The sequence below is a fragment of the Eumetopias jubatus genome, unplaced genomic scaffold (genome assembly GCF_037043125.1).
Source record: "Eumetopias jubatus isolate StellerSeaLion01/CBP00866 unplaced genomic scaffold, mEumJub1_p1.0 scaffold_16, whole genome shotgun sequence".
NCBI classification, from domain to species: domain Eukaryota; kingdom Metazoa; phylum Chordata; class Mammalia; order Carnivora; family Otariidae; genus Eumetopias; species Eumetopias jubatus.
The window spans coordinates 53,834,897-53,856,129 of NW_028274822.1; the positions used below are offsets into that span (position 1 = coordinate 53,834,897).

Below are 21,233 nucleotides of genomic sequence, written 5' to 3' on the forward strand. Positions count from 1 at the left end.
ATAGGAGGTTCATAATGAAATGAAATGAATGAAAAACTATAGGATGGTCTGTAGTTGAATGCATAAGCCTCTGTTTTTGACCCTGTTCTGAACATTTTTTTAATTATCAATTATCACCTTTGATGATGATATATTAGACACTATTATGAGATTTAAAATATAATGCATCTTGGGAAAATATTTAAAATATTGTATGTCAGATTTCATATTCTCTAATTTCGACGGTGAAAACTCTTTTTGGTAGTCCAAATGGCACTTTTAGGTGGGTGAATTGGAAGCAAGCTGTCCCTTCCTCAAGATTCTACTACCACTTGCTGGAAAATTATAGTAATAAATAACACTAAGATAACTCCTAATATAAACAGTATTTCCTGGAGTTAGATAATGCACAACCTACACAACAGTGAGGGCTGGCCCTGAGCTAGAAAGATATATTCATATCTATAAGGTGACATTTAATAAAGAGAAATACGATATTTTACATTATGTCAAACCATTTAAGTGCACAGCTCAGGGTAGGAGAAACATGTCACTGTGATTTTCCATGAAAAAATGGCATACAGATTTTACCCAAGGGCAAGACAGGGTCTGGCATGACTGCTAGACAAGCTAGTGCACTGATAGAAGGAGAGTGTTTGTATCCAAAGATTTTCAATGAACGTTGTGAAGTCCAACTGAAATATTGTTCATACAATTATATCACAAGTTAAGAAGGATGTTGCTTTTCTTGGAACTAGATATGATTTGTCATTTGGGATGCTGAAAGTGCTTAAAGTTCAGTTCTGGACTGCTGAAGAATTGCTGAAGGAACTTAGTCTTTTGAAGATGGAACAATGAAAAGTTAGGAGCTAATAATAAATCATGAAGCATTTGACTGATTGCCCTGTGAAAGAGTAATTCATTTACTTCATATGGCACTCACATCCAGGTTAAAGGGAGGTGGGTTTGTATTACAACAGAGGAGAATCTTCTAAAAAGGTGTCAAGAATGGAAACTGGTACTGGGTAAAAATTCAGATAGTCTTTCTAGAGGTCAACGGGTAATATGTGCAAAAATCCTTCACATTTTGCACACCCATTGGCCGGGCTAATCTAATTCTAGGAATTTCTACTGAATAATTTGATACTTCTTGAGTTATTTGTAACAGTAAAAGATTTGGACAGGTTACTAGATAAAAAAGAGGAAAGGCAAAGAGAGAGAGAGAGAGAAATAGAATGGGGCAAAAGAGAATGGGGGAGAGGATGAACTCCATGAAACAGAAACTACTATTCTAAAGATGGGGGTGGGAAGGACAGTGAGATATTATTAGAAAATTGCCAGTCAAAATAAGGTTGAATGCAGGCCACTGAGGCAATGGCCCAATTTTTTTGTTAATTAGATGAGAGAATTGTGATTGCTAAAATAAAACTCAGATTGAGGATCTCTAGTAAAGTGAGGTCAACAAAAATAGCTAATAGGTGGGAAATTAGTCATTTGAAAGTGAAGAAACCTATTACAAATGGGTGTTAAACTGTTTGTAACGTAGAGAAAGAAAATGGATTCATGTACAGATTATTATGTTACACTGCTACATCGAGAGGGTTTCAGCATGTAGTTGCTACGGAGATGCTTGTTCTAGAAGTGTGCACTTGAAGTTTGACAATAGTCCAGACATTTGTGATTATCTCCATCTGAAAATGACAGAGCGAAAAAAATCTCTGCAGAATAATTATTCCAAATTAGAATATTTAAATTATTTTGAGATACGAAGATTTACTTGTACTTTTTTTCTTGAATTGAAGAATGGTGCATAACATTTGGAAATACTAACCAGGAAAAAAGTTTCTACATTTTATTGAAAAAGATTTTTATGGCATTATTCATAATGGTGAAAAATTTAAAAAAATTCGAATATTAAATAATTGAGAAATGAGTATTCTGATCATGGTGTATTAGCATACTTCAATAGCTACGCATATTTTCTTTAAAATGATAGACATTAAAATAAATAAGCACTTGTTAAAATGATAAGCACATGTATGCATACAGATGAATACAAAACGATTTTTACGCTAACACTTTAGGAAAACTACTGGCACATCCAGTAGTTACTTCCTAATTGCCAGATTCCTTTATAGACTTTTTATTCCTTGTCCAACTTGACCACTCTTTGGTAGTTGACCTTGTTGAACTTTCCCTTTCTTGAAATCTTCTTCTCCCTTTACTTCCATGCTGTTTTGATTTCCTTTCTATCTTTCTGGCTCTTTATTATTTTATTTTTAAGATTTTATTTATTTGAGAGAGAGAGCACAAGCAGGGTGAAGGGCAGAGAGAGAAGACTCTGCGCCAATCAGGGAGCCTGATGTGGGACTCGATCCCGGGACTCCAGGATCATGACCTGAGCCGAAGGCAGATGCCCAACCGGCTGAGCCACCCAGGCGCCCGGCTCTTTATTATTGCGTCTCTTTGCTTCCGGTCTGTGCGTTAACATCTGTGTAGCCCGGGAAACTGGCCTGTATTGCCTCATCTTCTAACTTACACATGCCCCAGTGTGATCTCATTCACTCTCAAACTTGGCTCTACCTGCCACATGATAACCCCGTTAAACCTTTCTCCAGTCCTGACATCATCCTGAACTCCAGAATCATATGTTCAGCTGCCTCCACTCTATCTTCCTCATCTGAGGATTTTTGACCAATCTGACACCTTTAAGGTCAGGTAGAGAGATCATCTTGAATTCCCTCCATCTTTATTGCTTCTCCCCTAGTCTGAATCACAGTCATCTCTTGTCTGGATTATTGCAAGAACCTTCCAAGTTGTATTTGAATGAACGAATGCTTGCCTATGGGACATCTTCAACTGGATATTCTAAAGGCACATCAGATTCAAAATGTCTAGAACTAAATCATCTTCCGCATCCTATTTTTCCTCCCATATTATCTCTCTCAATTGGACATGTTGACATGCCCCCAGTTTTTCAAACCATAGACGGATCATCATTACTCTTTCTTTCCTGACACCTCAGTCGTTCAGTGTCCAAGTCTAGGTAATTCTATATATTTTAAAAATGTTTTCTCCTTTTTAAAAATTCTTATCATCAGTACCCCTCCCCCTTCCACTATAGTAAGAGCTCCTTGAGGACAGGAGTCATGTCTTTTCAACTTTGTATTCCTAGTCCTTCACAGAGTGCTGAAATTATAGTTAGTGCTCACAAGGGTTTGAATTAAAAATTGTATTACGTACCACAAAAGGCAAAAATATGTATAGCACGTTGATTGCAAATGTGTAAAATGTACTTGTTTACATTTATAGATATTGGAAGGAGATTTCAAGTATATAAAGAATTGGTGTTTTACTATAAAGTGACTAATAAACATTTTAAATGAAAAGGAAACAGCAAATATGGAATTCATAGGCAAAAGGGAAGCTAGACCCAACAGTTAAAAATAGTTTAGTTTAAAATAGACTAACTTAATCATTTTATAGTCTAAATAGTCTAAGAGTTTAAAGAATCTAACAGATACAAAAATTGAAAATTCCATGTCCACATAAAAGAAGTCTTCAGGGAGTACTGCATATATACAGTGGTCTCATTTAGCTGATATTCCCTGGATGGATGCTTTCATGTACTTTTCACACAAAGTTTACAAAATGGTTAGGCTTAAGAAGTATATCATGTATTAGGTGGTAGATTGTGTGGCGGGCAGAATAGGGGCTCCCCGAAGATGCTCACGTCTTAATCCATGGCACTTGTGAAGACATGACCTTCCACGGCACAAGGCACTTTGCAGATGTGATTAAGGTAATGATCTCGAGATGGAGAGATTATCCTTGGTTATCTGGGTGGTCCCAAAGTCATTACAAGGGTCTTTGTAAAGGAAAGAGGGAAGCAAGGAGAATCAGAGAAGGAGCCCTGAGCACAGACACACAGAAGAGTGAGGCTTTGCTGGCTTTGACGATCGAAGAACTAGCGGGAGTAAAGGGATATGGGCAAGGCCCCTGGAAGCTGGAAAAAGCAAGCAAATGGATTGTCCCCTAGAACCTCCAGAAGGAGCACAACCCTGCTGATCTGACCTTGGCTCAGTGAGATCCATCTCAGACTTCTGATCTCCAGTACTATGAGGTAATACGTGTGTGTCTTTTTAAGCCACTAGGTTGGCAGTAACGTGTTAAAGCAGCAATAAGAAACTAACACGGACACTTAGGATTTCATCAAAAGCCTGACTAAATATCATTGTGATCTCTAGTGGTAAGATTTCCTCGGTGCCTTTAAATCTGGTCTCTCGTTTCAAACCATGTTTTTAGGCTTAATACAAATCATAGCATTTATTGAGGCATTACATAATAACCCTTTCCAAGCGTTGTTCCACACCTTTTACACTACATTAACTCATTTAATCCCTTCAAACCCCCTATGTGATAGGTATTATCTTCATATTCCAGAGGACAGGAGAGGTTAAGTAACTCACTCAAAGTTGCATGATCAGTAAACACAGGGTTTGAGCACAGCTGTCTGGCTCCAGAGCTTCAGAGAGAGAGCATTTCAAATGGGGAAACCTTTCTTTTCTATCCTTTCTTTCTAAACCACAGCTTGAAATCCTTCTTCCTATTAAGCCCCCATATTCTGTGTTCAAGTTGAAGTTCAAGTGTCTATGCTTCTTCTTACTTTTTTTTTATTAAGGATTTTATTTTATTTATTTGACAGAGAAAGACACAGTGAGAGAAGGAACACAAGCCGGGGGAGTGGGAGAGGGAGAAGCAGGCTCTCCGCTGAGCCGGGAGCCTGATGCGGGGCTCGATCCGAGGACCCTGAGATCGTGACCTGAGCCAAAGGCAGATGCTTAACTGACTGAGCCACCCAGGCATCCCTGTTTTGTTTTATATTTATCTAAGGATCTAGTTCCACTGGGCTATGAGAGTAGGAACTGCTTTCACAAAATTTTGAATTTCCCTCTCCTCTCAGCCTCAACCCTTATAGAAGGGAAATCCTCATTTTTTTTTGTCATTCAATCACTCAGGAAAAGCTCCTTTACAAATAAATCGTATTACAAACTTGACTTTGTAATAGGATCTCCAAGTTCCAACAGAGGAATTACTTATTTCAGGTAATATGCACCCACAATAACAACTCTTTAAAAACTGCACATTCCTCAAATTAGTCTAAGATTATAACCCAAAAGGTTTTTCTAATGAACTATTACAAGGAAAAAAGGAAGTCATCCATTTTAAGTTTTTAAGGGAAAATGACCTAATTTTAATGATACCATAACTTAAACTTGTTAGTGGCTTTTTTTTTTTTTAAGATTTTATTTATTTATTTGAGAGAGACAGAGAGAGAGAGCGCAAGCAGGGGAAGTGGCAGGCAGAGGGAGAAGCAGACTCCCGGCGAAGCAGGGAACCCAATGCGGGACTCCATCCCAGGACCTTAGGATCATGACCTGAGCCAAAGGCAGATGTTTAACTGACTGAGCCACCTAGATGCCCCTGTTAGTGGCTTTTTATCTTTATCTCTTTGGGGGACATTATAAAAGCTGTGGACTTTTCTCCCCAGCAGAATGAACACAAATACCTTTCCTCCCTGGCTTTTTAAGTCCTAGAGTTCACTGACCCCATAGAGTGCACTCTTGCATGGTCTAAATGTCCATAGCCCCAGGCTAAGAACCCTTGAAGAAGGGGGATAGGTATGCCCTGCCTTTCTTCATCCGAGTTCTCCTTAAACCCCCCACCCTGCCCACTAACGGGTCTTCTCAAGGTAGGATTAATTCAGTCATCAGTCAAGCTATTCCTCAGTTCTGCTTCTGGGCTACCTCAGTCCCATGAATGACCTCCCTGCAGATGCTCCATGCCTGGGACCCCTCTTCCTCTGAGGGTCTGAATCAAGGAGTTCTGCCTTAGGAAGCTCTTCTAGAATGGCCTTTTCCAGAAAGTGAGCTTTCCAACTGGCCTGCCACCAATGGCATTTTTCTGGCCTGCTGGGCTGAAGCAATCTCTTTCTTTCCAGGCCTCAAAGATGGCCAAAGAACACTTGTTTTCAGAGAGTAGTATGAGGAAATAGGGCTTTTCAAGTTAGGTAAATAAACAAATGAGGCCAGACAGCATGTTTTTGGTAATACCAGTTCCCTGAAAACAGAAGCCTACTTTAGAAAGTACATCGTGGTTATCATTCCATGAGACTACTGCCTATTATCCAAGTAGGTAATTATTATTTATAAATCAGAATGGTGTGCATAAGTCTCACACTGACACCCATAGATCAGTACATTAATTTTTTAGTGTGCAGTGGGAAGGTGTGAGATTCGCTCATCTCAGTGAATAGGGTTAAATTAAACACTGCCCTGATAACCCATAATGAATACTCTAAGGGCCTCTCTAGAAAGCTCTTGCCCTTTGATCAAAGGCAGAAGAATCTGAGTTGGTCAGGAGTGGCTCAGGTGCAACTATGATGCCAACCATACCTGTTGGTGGGGAGGGGAGGCTGATTGGCGCCTGCTGTGTGAATGGTCATGCACATACTACTATGCATTGCCAACTTCTGGATCTATTTGCACCCAGATGCAGCTCCTAGAGGTGCCAACAATCATAATTTACAAATAAATGTGAATGGGAAAACAATTTTGCATTGCCCAGGGGAAAGCTTCAGCCCAAAGCTCCAAAAGCATGAGTGGAAATATTCTAGGTACTACCTGGTGGGCTAATGGCGAGCCAGGTACACAATGCAGAGTAGGAGCAGAGTAGGGCTCCCAGGTGGGACAGCGCCAGGGCAGAGGGGAAGAGCAAGGGAAACTGCGTGAGGTGCCCAGCACAATGTCCTGTGCACAATGACTGATGGATACATGGTAGCTGAAATCTGGGCAAATCCCAAGCTTGTCGTCATGTTTCTAGTGGAAAGTTGCTTTTACTTACTGAAAACTAGCTCCTTTATAGAATTTACTCCTCAAAATAACTCCTGAGGTAAGTATTTTGCAAGAGGGGCTGGAGGATGTGTGGAACTGGCTTACTTAATGCCACATAGTGAGTGAGTGGAGGACAGCGTTCACGCAGGACAGCCCTCATTCCCTGGGCCTCCCCAGGCCCATGTGTGTGAGTGGAAAAGGACTGGCTGGTTCTGACACCTCTAAGCATGAGCTATCCCAACAGGATGTTACCTTCTCTTGGCAAAGCCCAAATCTAGTAGTAGTCATTATATTAAAAACAACTACTAGAAGTCATTATATTAAAAACAACTAGAACAAGGCTGTCCAATAGAATTTTCTGTGACAATGGGAATATTTTATATCTGTTTGTCCCATAGGGTAAACACCAGCCACCCCTGACTGCTGAGCACTAGCAATGTGGCCTCTTGTGACGGAGGTACTGAAGTTTGTGTTCTTATTTAACTTAAATTAATGTGAATTTCAGTAGCTACTTGTCGCTAGCGGCTGCCATATTGGACAGTATAGAACTAGACTATGTGCTTTAAAAGGACCATCTGCCCAAATTTCCTTTGCTCTATCCCTGACATGTTAATCTAGCCTCCCATTACACATTTTTTAAGAAGCTCTCCCCCTAATTTGGGATCTGATGCCTTTGTTAGGAAGAAATCTTCCTAATCTAACAGTAGCACCTTCAGATATATGATCTGGGGATACAGTTCAGTTTTGGCATGATAAACCCATTCATTATTCCCTGGGGCTATCTCTTCATATGCTCTCTCAGAACTCCTCTTGTGCCTGTGAATTTTTAGGTCTCCAAGGGCAGTCCCAGCTGCATCTCTGTTCTCTGGGTGCACGGTGTTGCATGGCCATCTACAGAATCCCACCATCCCGTCTTGCTGGCCTGTGGCTGAGCTGAGCACCAGATGCGGAATGAATGGGAGGATGCCTCCCCTTACCACCAGTGCTCTGCTCTCTGCCCAGATTTCTTCTCGAGGGCCTGGGCAGCCCCACTGCCTCCGGGGCCAGAAGCCTGGTAGTTGGGCTCAGCCTGGTTGATATCTGATGCCTCCTAGGCCTCTCTGGGGAGTCTTTCCCTGTTCTTTCTTCCCTCGTACCATTGCTCATCCTTAGAAATACTGCTCAGAGAGTTAAATTGTTTGAGTTTGGCCTCCAGGCTAAATGTATCCTTCATCTTTGGGAAATTTGAGTATTTTAGAAAAAAATATTCTATATCATTTTGTCAACTACAAGCCAAATCCTGTCCTGCATTTACTTATTTTCACAAGCTGGGTGGGCGGCTACCTTATCTGTTGTGTCCCTTTCCCCAAACTGGTCTTTCCTTTCCCACGTTGATCTAGGCACCTCTCCCAGATTTCAGTCTGGGTCACACAGTCGCTAAATAAATCTTGGTTGAATGAAAGGCTGTTGAGAATGGCAATTCTATTAAACCACTTAACAAAAATTTTTATTATACGCTTATGATCTAGATAATGCAAAGGGACTACATATTTTGATAGTTGGGTGGATTCATCCCTGGTTGAAGCTAAAAAATACAATGCTACATTCTATTCATCCATTAATCTAATTAAATGCAATCAAATTGGTGTGGTTTAATTTAGTGAATTCTTAACATTTCATTCCTATGCATGGGGGTATTTTATAAAATATTGAACCAAGAGAAGGTGGAGGCTATGGGACATATTAAGACTATATCAATTCCTTCAAATGAATTTCATCTGGGTTTAAACAAAGACGGGAGTGCATTAAGTAAGGGCTTCCTAGAACACTGAATTACCTGCAGTGAGATATATGTACATGAGGAAAAATCCCAAATGAGTTGAGAAGTGGGATAATACAGACTACATTGACTTCCAAGTTCATGACTTAACTGCATTTTATCAGTTCTTTTATACTGATGCATTTCTGAAGTCTGACCATTCCATATTGTTACCTATTATAAGAATTTAGTTTAAACTCTACTAACATCCTCGAACAGCATATATTTATTGGATATATGCAGCCACCTCTAGGGTGACATACATGAGTGCTCAGCACTGTATATCATACGACTCAATTAAGTATACATTTATAGGGAATTAAGAAGCATTCTAAAGGTAGACCTACAGGGGAACTTATCTTTTCCTAAAGATCTAGAGTAATAATTTAACAAAGAGTAAAATTGGTGAACTTCTTAAATATTTAGTTAACAACCTGGGATATATGGAGCTCATGCACCAAAGCAGAATTCTGACTCACAATATGCCTGAGAAATAACACTCTGGTCTCCCAAAAGGACAAAATATAAAGTCACAGTGACTTACAGAGGAATTGGGTTTGGGGATTCCTAGTTCATTTCCTCATCATTTCAGTGAAATCACTTCTCATGGGCGCAAACATCCCTACATTAAACCAAGCAAAGGATATTAAATGGGCATTTAATACTGCATTTATTTGGACATAACTTTACAGTGTTATCAACAACATCATAACTACAATCAGGTTGGCAGTCTCCAGGGGTCAATAATGTTGTTTGCCATTGAAACATATAACAATCAAAACAACCTTGAGAGATGGTTGTTTCATAGATTGAGGTATAATTTTCCAGTTACATGAAGTAATATTGTTCTACTACAATTTAACAATTTGTCTATCTGACTTTGTAGACAAATCTCACATGTTCCTTGCTTTCTAACATGGCCACTTTCCAAACTAGACTTAACTTTATAGCCAATCCTAGAGGCAGGTTCTCTTTTTTCACCATAGTTGATCCTTTTTTAAAAAATGATTTTATTTATTTATTTGAGAGGGTGAGAGAGTGGCAGAAGGAGAAGCAGGCTCCCCGCTGAGCAGGGAGCCTGACATAGGGCTCAATCCCAGGACCCGGGGTTCATGACCTGACCCCAAGGCAGACACTTCTTTTTTTTTTTTTTAAGATTTTATTTATTTATTTGACAGAGACACAGTGAGAGAGGGAACACAAGCAGGGGGAGTGGGAGACAGAGAAAAGGCAGACACTTAATTGAGCCACCCAGGTGCCCCTCACCATAGCTGATCATTTTTAAAATTGTTATTAAAATAGATTCTCATCAAGAAACAATCCTTCAGGAAAAGAACAAATGGAATATTTCCAAAGTAGAGGCAGCATGATATGCTGGAAAGTGAACAGATTTTGGAATCAGAGCAGGGTTTAAATCTCCATTATGTCAGATACGAGTAGTATAATCTCAAGCAAATTAGTTACCCCATTTTGTGTATAATGAGGGTATGAAGGGCCACCCCAGTAACTTTCAGAAATAAGGACAATATATATTAAGCATAGGCCCGTAGAACTTTTTCAATCGCCTTTTCTCTGCCTTCTTTTTCTCATTGCCATCATTCGTTATCACATGCAAGAGCATCTGGCATGTAATGGAGATGAGAAGATGCTCAGTATGGTGCTATGGAAAGGAATCAAGGGCCCTGTGTGTTCTCCAAAATGTCAGTTCCTCTCTCTGGGTCACAGGCAAGGAAGAAGGTATGAGGTGATACAAGAATTTGCCTGTCAAAGCCAAGAAGTGATTTTATAGCGTGACTCAATATGGAACTCTGGGTGCCCCATGATCGGCTGTTTTCATGGATGGGGCACCAGGACTGCAGCCGGGGAGAGCCGTTGCTGCTAATTAAACTTACCAACCTTGGGATAGCTACCTAACATGTTTTGGACTTTGATCAGGGTTTTAGCAGGGCAGTGGATTGAGGGCGGAAGGGATTTGGATTTGAATCCTCCTACTCTTGCTTCTATTTTAAATTGTTTCTTAAAGTTGGCTGCATCTGAACAAGGAATTCCGTGTTTCAGAAGTGCAAAAAGCACTGGGCTAACTGGCCATTGAAGTTCTTTCTGACACCTGCTTCTACTGACTGTGCACGCTTGCTGGGAATTCATAAAGAAGAGATGCACTCTCCAGAAACTCTAGCCACAGAATAAACCACAACAAAATTAGACCTAGTCAGTGCCTGGAGTGGGAAAAGCAGGGGTGGGGCAGGCGGCAGAATTTCTTGAACACACAGAATACCACGATAAATGAACACCTGGTGCTACATGATTGCGGAGCACTAACCTGAGGTAAGAGGAACTGGGAAAAATCTGCTGGCCCTGCTTCTGCACTGCTCTCTACACCTGAGGAGTCCTGGGCGAGCCAGTTAATTTCTCCAGGCCTCAGTTTCCTCCTTGTAAGTATGGTTTTGGGGTAGTCTTTCATTCCCAATTATATAATAAAATAGTTACCTAAAAAATCAGGGAAGAAGAGAGACGAGGAAGACAGGAACAAGAGAAAGCACAGCTAAGCCCAATTCTCTTGTGCTCAGTAGGGTTCAGGGGATGGGGAGGTAGAAGTAGGAAGCAGTATAATTAACCTCACATAACTGATTTCTGAGGGTCTCTGCAGTAAGATCAGTGAAGGGCATTATTAAGGTCTTGCCCAGCATGCACACAGTCTTCCAGGGAGTTCCATAACACCACTCTGCGAGATGGGGTGATATTCCTGATGGGTGGGGCATAGAGGACAAAGAGAAGGCAAGCAAGGTCAGTTTGGAGGAGAAACAAGGATGGAGTTTCCAATTTCCTGTCATGGAATGGCCACAGGTTATCTAGATTTACCAATGGAATCTAATAACAGTTGGCTTTGGGATTTTTTTTTAAAAGCAGCATGAAAAGTCAAAATATGTATTTTTAAAGAAGCATGAAAGCTCATAGGAGACATTTTTGATTGATTATTCAGTTCATGAGATCATCTGGCATGAAATAAAATGTTTCCTTTTCTGTGCAGCAATTGCATAAGCCAAATATGGCAAAGCGACCTACACGACAATTTTCGGCCTATGGATCTGAATTTTTATAAGCCTCACCACACACCCCTTGCAGAGGGTTCTTGTTTTTGGTGGATTTGTTTCACCTCCTTTGTGAAAGCCTTAGAGAGAAGGCAGCACGCAGGAAAAATCAGCTATTTATAGGTTTTTTTTGACGAAAAGTGTCTGCTCAGCGTGCCATGGAATACTTCCAAGAGGTGGGAGAACAGGAAACTATCTAAAATCAACTGGAAGGCTGGAGGAGTGTTACGGGGGAAACATTTTACATGGGAATCATTTTCAGAAAGCTCAGGTTACATTTGCAAACAAATGACAGTTACTTTCACTGACACCCCCTGAGTTACCGAAAAGCCAGCTAAACTTGTACTAGTTACGGAGAAAAGAAAAAAAAAGACATGAATTCTCCAAAGATTAAAAGTAGTTGGGATTTGTAAAGGGACTTGAAAGGCGCACCTCTCTCTGTACCTATTTATTGCTGGAGGGGCCCCCAGTCAGACCAGTGCTGGCTTGGGAATGGAGGCGATTCATCTGGGACTTTGGGCCTGAGCAAAAAAGAGAGGTGGACAAGGGCCTGTGGTCATCTGCTAGCAGTGGCGGAAGAACGCCCACCCATCAAAGTCGTGTGCTGGAAATACTCCTCAGAACACCTGGATGAGTCATTAAGGGAGGCAAATGGATAGAGTCCCCTTGTAGACAAGTTCCATAGCTGTTGATTACACTTGTCCTGTTGACTTACCAAAGCTGCTTGGAATAAGGCAGTCTTGGCAGACTCAAGGTATGAAAGCAAAAGCAGGTCTTCCGTGAACAAATGAAAGCTTCAGGAAGCCAGAAGGATTGGTGTTCTGTGGGCAAATATAAGCCATGGGGAAAACCTGACCCATTGATGCTGAGCTGGCAAAAGATCTACCCTTTGTGATCTTTTCTTCTGTGGACAAAAGCATCGTGTGTTCAGTTGGAACACGGGCAAAGGAGCCTTGAACCCATATGGGGATGAAGACTGACAGGCATCCGATGCTGGGAGAGAGCTTTCCTTTACCAGGGAATCAGATGTGCTCAACATAATCCTGGTTTAATGAAAGTTGCATCAAGCAAAATATAAAAAGTGTTATGGCACAGGAAACAAAGGAAGAAGCGGTGAAGCATTTTGATGTCTGAAGATTTGTAAACCCAAAACATTTCACACTGTTTTTTGTTTATTACCCAAATCAGAAATGAATTTTTTTCTAGGACACGAGCAAACAAAAGAGTCATCTCATCATGCCCATTTTACAGGTACGTAAATGGAAGTACTAAGTGAAGGGAGGCCAAAATCATGTTGGAAGTCAGCAGCGATAGTAAAGCTAATGGGGTACCTGAAGCCCTCGTTTTCATCTGTTAGACTCTACTGCCCCCTTCAGTAAATACAATGATAAATGTAATCTGATAGTTCCCTAGACTGGGGTTACAGTGTGGCTCTTAGATTGATCTCTGTGTTGGAATCACCCCAGAACGACAGATTCAGAATCTTTTAGGTTGATGTCAGAAATCCTCATTTTTTAGCCACTTTCAAGGTGATTCTTGTGCACATAAAGTTAAGGAATCATTGTCCTAAATATTCCAGGAAAGAGCAAGTGGCTATGCATATATATGACCATAAGCATTTTATATTTATGGTCCCAGCTATGTTAACAATTTTTATCCCAGAAAAGTAAGGTGAGAGGTGTGGGGAGCTGGCTACCAAGATAGCGTAAGACCCAGAGAAAGTACATGGTCTTCAGAGACTAGTCCCAGAGCTCCGAGTATAGTGCTTAAAGATGACATATCCAAACATGGGGCATTTCTGCTCCATTTGTCCTCCTTTGGTACATGGTTTATTCATAATGAGACCACTGAGATGCAGGAAGGACTGACAGGGATAACAGGAGAAATACACCTATTTCTATTTTTCAGAAGTTAAAAATTTACTACCCTGCCCCATTAGTAACCACGGAATTATAAATTGCAGGTAATCATTTAGTTAACAACTGTTTTCATCTCTTGTGAATCTTTTAAGCCACAAACATGCTTCAAATCTAAATTTGAGATCAGTTCTTTCCTCCCTTTGTCTCCTTGTGCCTTGACCCCGCTGCCCTAAAAAGATGTGGTAAGGATGGGTAAACTAGTCTTTGAAAAGAGCCTTAAAGGTTTGCACAGATGTGTGAGACATAATGGGAAAAAGAACAGGGCTGTAGCTGGACAGTGAGTATGCTGGTTTCAGCCTGCTACCGAAAGATGACTGATCTTGTTATCAGCCAAGGTGTCTCCCTAGGGTTTATTTTTGTCATTTTTAGAAAGAGCGTGTTGGACTAAATAATCTCAAAGAATTCTTCCATAAGGTGATTATTAGATGAGAAATAGGTAGGCAGGAAATTGCTATATCCACCTTGCAAGGAGAAATTTGTAGATGAGAAGGTATACCAGATGGTCTTCCAATGAGGAGGTTCTAAAATGCTAACACTATCATTTTTCTAAAAACAAAAAAACAAAACCTGCTTGATTCTTTACACAGATTTTAGGCACCAGGAGAGTAAAATCAGGGAGGAGTTAGACAATTTTGCAAGCCAATATTAAACAGTGGGAGAAAAAAAAAAAAAAAAGGCAAGCGGAGCAGAAGTCATTTCCTTTCATTGTTGTTGGATGTCTCTTTGTATGAAAGGGATTTCTCCTCACACCAGGGAAGTACGACACCCCTAACTGGTTTATACTAATGGTCTGAGATGAAATTCAATAAAATCAGTGTAAAGGCAAAGTAATGAGTTTTCTAGTGAGATCTTTGAAAAATGTGATTCCCCACTTTATAGTCATTCTTCTTCCATGGACATTGTGAAATTGTGTGTTTAAAATGGATCCTATGTCATGAATCAGAGATCAAAGAAAGCATACATATAAATGCAAATTTTGAAGTATGGGTGCAGGGATGTCTATGCAGGTATAACGTGTATAGATAGTCCTGTACACATGCATACTACATATGGTAACTATGGACTCCACGTAATTCTGCTTCCCAGACAGTTCTGTGATGTCACAAGACTGAATTTGTAGGAAATTTCCTAATTCTGTGAGAACAGTGAGTAGAAACTTCAACTGATAGAGGATAGTGACTTCAAGTGCATGAAAGAAAAAATCTACTTGTCTAGACATCTTATTTTGCAAATGTAATTAGGAGTTTATCTTAGAAATGGAAACAAAGTAGGGTATACTGCTTAACTTGAGCAAATAAAAAAACAACTGCTTTTTAAAGATAGTTTTATATATTCTTATACTTAAAAGACCAAAGAATCAGAATTTCCTTGGTCATACAAATGTTCTCGAAGAAGGAAAAGAGTTAAAAAATACCAGAAATAAAAAACTGGTCAAAAGCAACACAAGGAGCAAGATGACATGCTTCTCTTTACACTATATTCCCTCCTTTACCTTTTTAAATTGTATAACAGCAATTAATTCATTCTTTATATCTATCTTTTAGCTAGAGAGAGGACTGGGTTGAAGGAGAATAAATCATTCATTAAAAAAAATTAAAGCATACCCCCTACCCCCACTGTGGTTTCAGTCTAAGAATTTATAAAAACATTTAAATATGCATTTACAAAAATAAAATAAAAAAAAATTTCCCTGTGCCAAAACGGTGTTCCAAATGGCAGTTACTAGGGACAGAACCTAATGATAGGGGATGAGCAAGATGATCATGAGAATCAGATAAATGAGCCCTGGATGGGAAGTTACACACACATATTATTCTTATCCAATGGGAAAAGTTATGGGTTCAAAGTTCAAATGAGTAATGAAAATCAGTGAGGTCACATAACTCTTTGCAGATATCATTAGTAACTTGGTTTTACTTGAAAAGGCCAATTTTAATTTTTCTCTACTAAGCTGGCAAATGACAGAAAAAAATCTGACCAAGGGGTATTATGGTTTGAACCATGTGAAGTTCTAGTTTCAACTGTTTAGACCTAAAAAGATGGAATTTCTCCATGATTCAACAGCATACTAGGAAGCACAATAACCTACTAAGAGAGGTTGGTGCCTTTGAACCTAAAACAAAATAATGAAAACCTAATCTAATCACCAAATCAAAGCCAACTTGGTAATACTGCATATATTTTTTAGTAGCCCCTATAAACTCTCAAACAAAAGACCAGTGTGCTCTACCATTCACAGATCACTGTTTATGGAAAGTTGTGCAAAGCTATGATCTCAAGTGGACAAGAGATTATGGATGAATATTTCTCCAGAGAATGTGAAGGATTACCTGGAGCTTTAGCCTTTAATTTGCAACCAAGCAACCTGTTTTCTAAGGAGGATAGAGAAAGAGGAAATAAAGGCCACCGGCCATGAAGAGATCCAAGGCTAGTTTTTTCTCTTCTTCTATGCTAACCAGTGCTGTGCTATACCTTCCATTAGTAGATTGGACTCTGTCTGATCAGAAAACATGTGTTACGGAACCTTTGATGGTGGCTAACCAAGTACTTTAGAATAATGAAATTGCAGACCAAGAATCATAAAGTTTCTTTAACAAATTTCAAGAAGGATTCCCTATTTCTTTTTCGAGCTTCCTTTGGCTACCACTGACTCTTTCTGGACCCCTGCTTTCTGACAATGTTTTGCCAATTGTCTCACCCACATCTCCCCTATTATTTGGATATGGGCAATAGTGATAATTAGACTCAGAGGGAGAATTACCAGGATTCTGCTAGCTGCACATTTGATTCTACATTCAAAGTTAGGATCATGCAGGAGTAACCTTTTTTTTCTATCAACAAAGAGGATATATTTACTAAGATCAGTGAAACAACAGGGAGAAGATTGTGTAAGCCAAGAAGGAAATACATTCAAGAATCCTGACACTCCTTAATGGATTATTAAAGCAATTTAAATTAAAAATAAAGAAAATTATTAATTAATGTGGTTGACGGTTTTTTTTTTAAAAGGCAGCAAGCAAGCATCGCAGTAACCAAGTAACCAAAGTCACTAGCAGAATTGCTCAGCACTGTCACACATTTCACATAAATAGTTTTAATTGATTTAATATAATTTAAATTGTTCTAAAACAAGAGGAAAGAAAACCTCAGCCAGGGAAAGAAAAACTCTCACTAGGCAAAGACTGAAATAATCTTGAACAAAATTTGAAAAATAGTTGTACTTCCACTGGAAAAAAAAATCCTGGCTTCATGCATGTTATGAATGATTCTTCAGTGATCTTTTGTGGAGTCTAATTTAACCAAGAGACAAAAAAAAAAAAAAAAAAAACCAACAAAAAAACCCCAGGAAGGAAGGAAGGAAAAGGAAGAAAAAGGAAAAAAAAAAAACCCCAAAAACCCAGAAACCCAGCCTTCCGGAAATTTTAATTTTGCAAAGGAATCGTAAGCATTCAGGAAGCATTCAGGATCCTTGTCATAGAAAACAACTGATCACATTTCAATCACTAGCCACACAATTACCTCTAATAGCACCTAGCATCTTAGATCAAATGTGTCCATGAAAGATTTTATGAAGCCTCTGGAGACACCGATTTGTAGGTATCCAATGTCTCAACCTGTTTACTTACCATCTGTATATACATTAGTTTATTAGCTCTTTCAGTCTTACCAGCTATTATTTAGAGAAGACATAAAATAACAAAAACTATCCCCTTCCCCCAAAAGAAAACCCCTCTCAAACCAACAACATACTATCACCAAATACAAAGTAATAAAAGAGTTGTACCCAAACCTGGTCAGTCCTTCCATTTCTTGAAACTTGCACACAAACTGAAGAAACCCACTCAGCCTTAAAAAGGTCGATCATTTCGCTCTCCTAAAATTTCATCTCTGAGAGTGGCTTTCTTTCTCCGTCTCTGTCTTGCACTCTCTCTCTCTCTCTCTCTCTCTCTCTCTCTCTCTCCCTGTGTGTCTCTACTTCTACCGGAGAGAGGGTTTTGTTTCCCTTTTCCTGTTTCTGGTGCTGGATGAATGCAAAATACATGATTGAAGGGATTTTTTTTTTTCAGGTTAACAGTTGGAAATCTAAAATCTTGCTCCTCTGAATGGCTTTAGATGCTAGTCACTCAACACAGAACCGTTCACATAAAGAGGCATATACAGAACCAAGAATCCTGCTCATTTAGAGCAAAACAAAACAACAACAAAAACTCCTTTTACTCCTTCCAGCCCATTCCTATTTTATTTACTTAACTATTAGCACTTACCCGGAGATGTGCCATAAATGCTCTATTCCAAATGTATAAAAGCCAACCACATCTCAACTGAGAATTAAACAGTTTTAATGTCTTCAAATCCATGTCCCTGCTCCAAACCCTGTACCAGTCCCTGGCAGGGGTACAAGATTCTAAACAGCCGACATCTGATTCTTGACATTTAAAAATAACAATATTGGGGGGAAAAAAAGGGAGTCTTTTTTTTTTATTAACTACAAACAGCTTGTGAGTGAGCACAGATCACAATTGACTGTATTAACTGGATCTTGCCTTAATTTCAAGCTACAGTATTTTATTTCTAAATCAATGTCAAACAGAGGCCAAATACCTACAGACTCCTCATTTTCTGTATAACCATGGCAATGGCTGAAGTTAAAGTAATTCCAAGTGGTAATTCTCCAAAGAGAGAATCAGAACTTTACTCGTATTTAGATTCTATTATTGGTGACTATTAATTTAACCTTTGTGCGGTCTCGAATCAAATCAGTCCTTCGGTTGCTTGTCTAAGATGGGTCACATTTCCTGTACCTGCGTGCCTAACTGCACGTACAGAGATGAGGTCAAGGGAGCGTGTACATTTGCTACAGAATAAAGCAGGGAATAAAATGAAAGTAAAAAGCATTTATTTCCATTCCTGGAGCACATTTTAGACTCAGACGGATCTCGGAGCAAGTCTTAGCTCTTTTACTTACTATCTATGCCGTCTTGGGTAAGTGATTTCATTGTTCGTGCCTTAGTTTAGTTACCTGCAAAGCTGTAGTAAACATAATACTTCACAAAGTTATTTCAGGTACGAAATGAGATACTGTGTGGTTTCTGGCACATAACAGGTATTTGATACATGCCACTTCCTCCCTCTGTTTTATATTTGGAAGGGGCCGGGGTTGGTCATGGTAGAGAGAAAACCCCAGGCTTTGAAGGCAGATGAGTCTGTTCTGACCCTCCATGTTGCCGCATTGGAACTGTGGGTCCTTAGGCAAGCTACTTAACCTCATTTACTAAATCTCAGTTTCTTCGACTGTAAAATACTTCACAGAGTTTTACAGAGCCAATTAGATAACATTGGAAAAACATGTACTTTTGGTAGACATGTATTAAATGAGAGTTTCCAGGCCTTGCAACTCTTGAAAATTGCTCTAATTAGTACTCCTCATATGTAACTAAGGAGGTTAAAAATGTGAACTCAGATCGCAGGTCCTCTAGGCCAAATGCCTCATCTTACAGCAGAGGAAGGAGACCCAGAGAGCTGAGATGATGATCACTGGTTAATCAGTGACCGCTCACCCGTTAATGGCAAACAGTGACTAGAACGTAGACCCTCTCCTTTGAAGTTCAGTGCTTTATCCACTAAACTTTGTGAGGTTGAAGTCAAACATTTGTAAATCCAGTTTCACTATTAGTTGGTAATTAAGATAATAGAACTGAAAAATATTTTTTTCTTCATTTCCCCAAATTTGCTTCTAAGAATGAGCTTATAAATGAAATCATTCCATGGGAGCGGGCAGGGGCTGGCTACACCTGTCTTCCTGAGAGGAGCTTCGGTACGATGGTGGAGTCCCTCTTTTTTCTAAAGAAAGAAGAGAGCTGGAGAGAAAGTCCAGTTTCAGGAGTTTCCTGTTCTCCTCCCTCCCCCTGTGAACGTGCAACTCCTTCTTCCCCTTCTTCCGAGGAGCCCTTTAACTAACTCTGCATGCTGGGTGGGAAGAACACACTGTTGTACATATAGTTTGTCTGCTAGGCCCACTACTTGCTCACACTGAAATACGGAAATTTTTTTTTCCAGTCTGAAAGCCTTGCACAGAATAGGAGCTCAATAAATGTCAATATTTATTAAAGAAGGTGTGCCTTTGAGCTCAGTTTATATTTAGAGGGTTTAACTAGCTTGGCCCAGTGTTAATTATTGCCCAATGTATGATAGAAAATATTAATTTCTTTCAATCTTTCAATAACTTCAGAATTAAAAGCAAAGGTCCTTTGGGTAGTGAGTCATATTAGCTGTTACTCTGGGGACGAAGGGAAGGAAATGGGATTGGGGAAGGTATATAAGTGATCCATTGTAATTAATGTTTTATTTCTCCAGCTGGGTTACGTATAACTGGGTGTTTGTTTTATTATTATTTTTCTTTATACCTCTCTGTAAGCCCCAGATATTTCATTAAAAAACTGGCTTAAAAGAAGGTAAATACCTTGAAAATAGAATTCCCAAATCTTTTGAATATGAGATCTAATAATGCTACGATACTAAATCTCATACTTAAATCTTCAAGCTTTCATTCTCATTTTACTGAAAAGCTTTTAATAATAATATGTTTGCTCTACAAATTTTTTCCCTCCTGTTCACTATTTTCATGCCCTTGATTCCAGGGCTGTGCTGGGATGTACTGGAAAGAGCTATTTTGCATCAAATAGATATAAGTCTAATTCTCAGTTCTTCAGCTTATTGGCCATGTGGCTTTAAAATCACTTGATATTTCTCATCTCAGTTTCCTTTCTTGTAAAATCAGAGTATTATTATATCAAGCTCTCAGGATTATCTTAAAAATTAAATGGAATAACCAATGTGAAAACATTTGCTATAGCATCTGATACACTGGAGATTTTCAATCAATATCAGTTTCCTTATCCTTCCACTTTTCTCCACTACTTGAGCCTTTTACTGCAAAAAGGCATAAAAAAGAAAGAAAAAGGAATTTGAGGCAAGAAGAACGTAGGCAATCATGCAAGCATATAAAAGGCATTTTGTCACTAACAAAGGCTGTTCCTGGATCCTTGTAGAGTTTTCTTCCTTAATCTAATATTTCTTATCTAATCTCATCACTACTTATTAAAGTCTAGGTTTTTTTTAAATTTGTTGTTTTTTTTTTTTCCCACCCATTACAGAACTTTCATAGATAAACTATCCTGTTCTAGGGCTCCTATCTCATTACCCATCCTTCCTTCAGGACAGATGTTCTAATCAAAGTACTTTATTCTAGGTGGTGGGTAAGATTGATATGCCTAAGGAATTTCTAAAGCTTCAGTTGTAACCCTTGTTATAGTCATTTCTATAAATTAAGTGAACTTGGATTCTCTTCTCCCTCTATACTAACAATATAACAGAATAACCCACTAAGCCTTTACTTTTCTTCGAGGCTAGTTTTTTATATACTAAGTGAGGAGGTTGGAATAGATGTATTCTTTAGCTCTAAAATTCCATTAATAATTCTTGATGGCTTAACTCCTCTAGCAACCTTATAGTAAATGAGTCAATACCACTCTGAGTGGGAAAAACTGACTACTGG

The 21,233-nt window shown here is 39.2% G+C and overlaps 1 protein-coding gene across 14 annotated transcripts in view; it reads right to left on the reverse strand.

Annotated features, from left to right (window-relative positions):
* Window positions 1–21,233, reverse strand: part of DLGAP1 (DLG associated protein 1) — a 306,524-nt gene that overhangs the window by 283,037 nt on the left and 2,254 nt on the right. For 5 of the 14 annotated variants that reach the window (XM_088019683.1, XM_088019678.1, XM_088019675.1 and 2 more), the window contains exon 1: window positions 17,944–18,036. The exons of 2 other annotated variants lie outside the window; for them this stretch is intronic. In XM_088019683.1, coding sequence (XP_087875809.1) covers window positions 17,944–18,036 — 93 coding nt within the window. Of the gene's footprint in view, window positions 1–17,462; window positions 17,544–17,943; window positions 18,037–21,233 lie in introns of those variants that run through there. 7 more of the 14 variants (XM_088019680.1, XM_088019677.1, XM_088019674.1 and 4 more) reach the window with 2 other exon arrangements.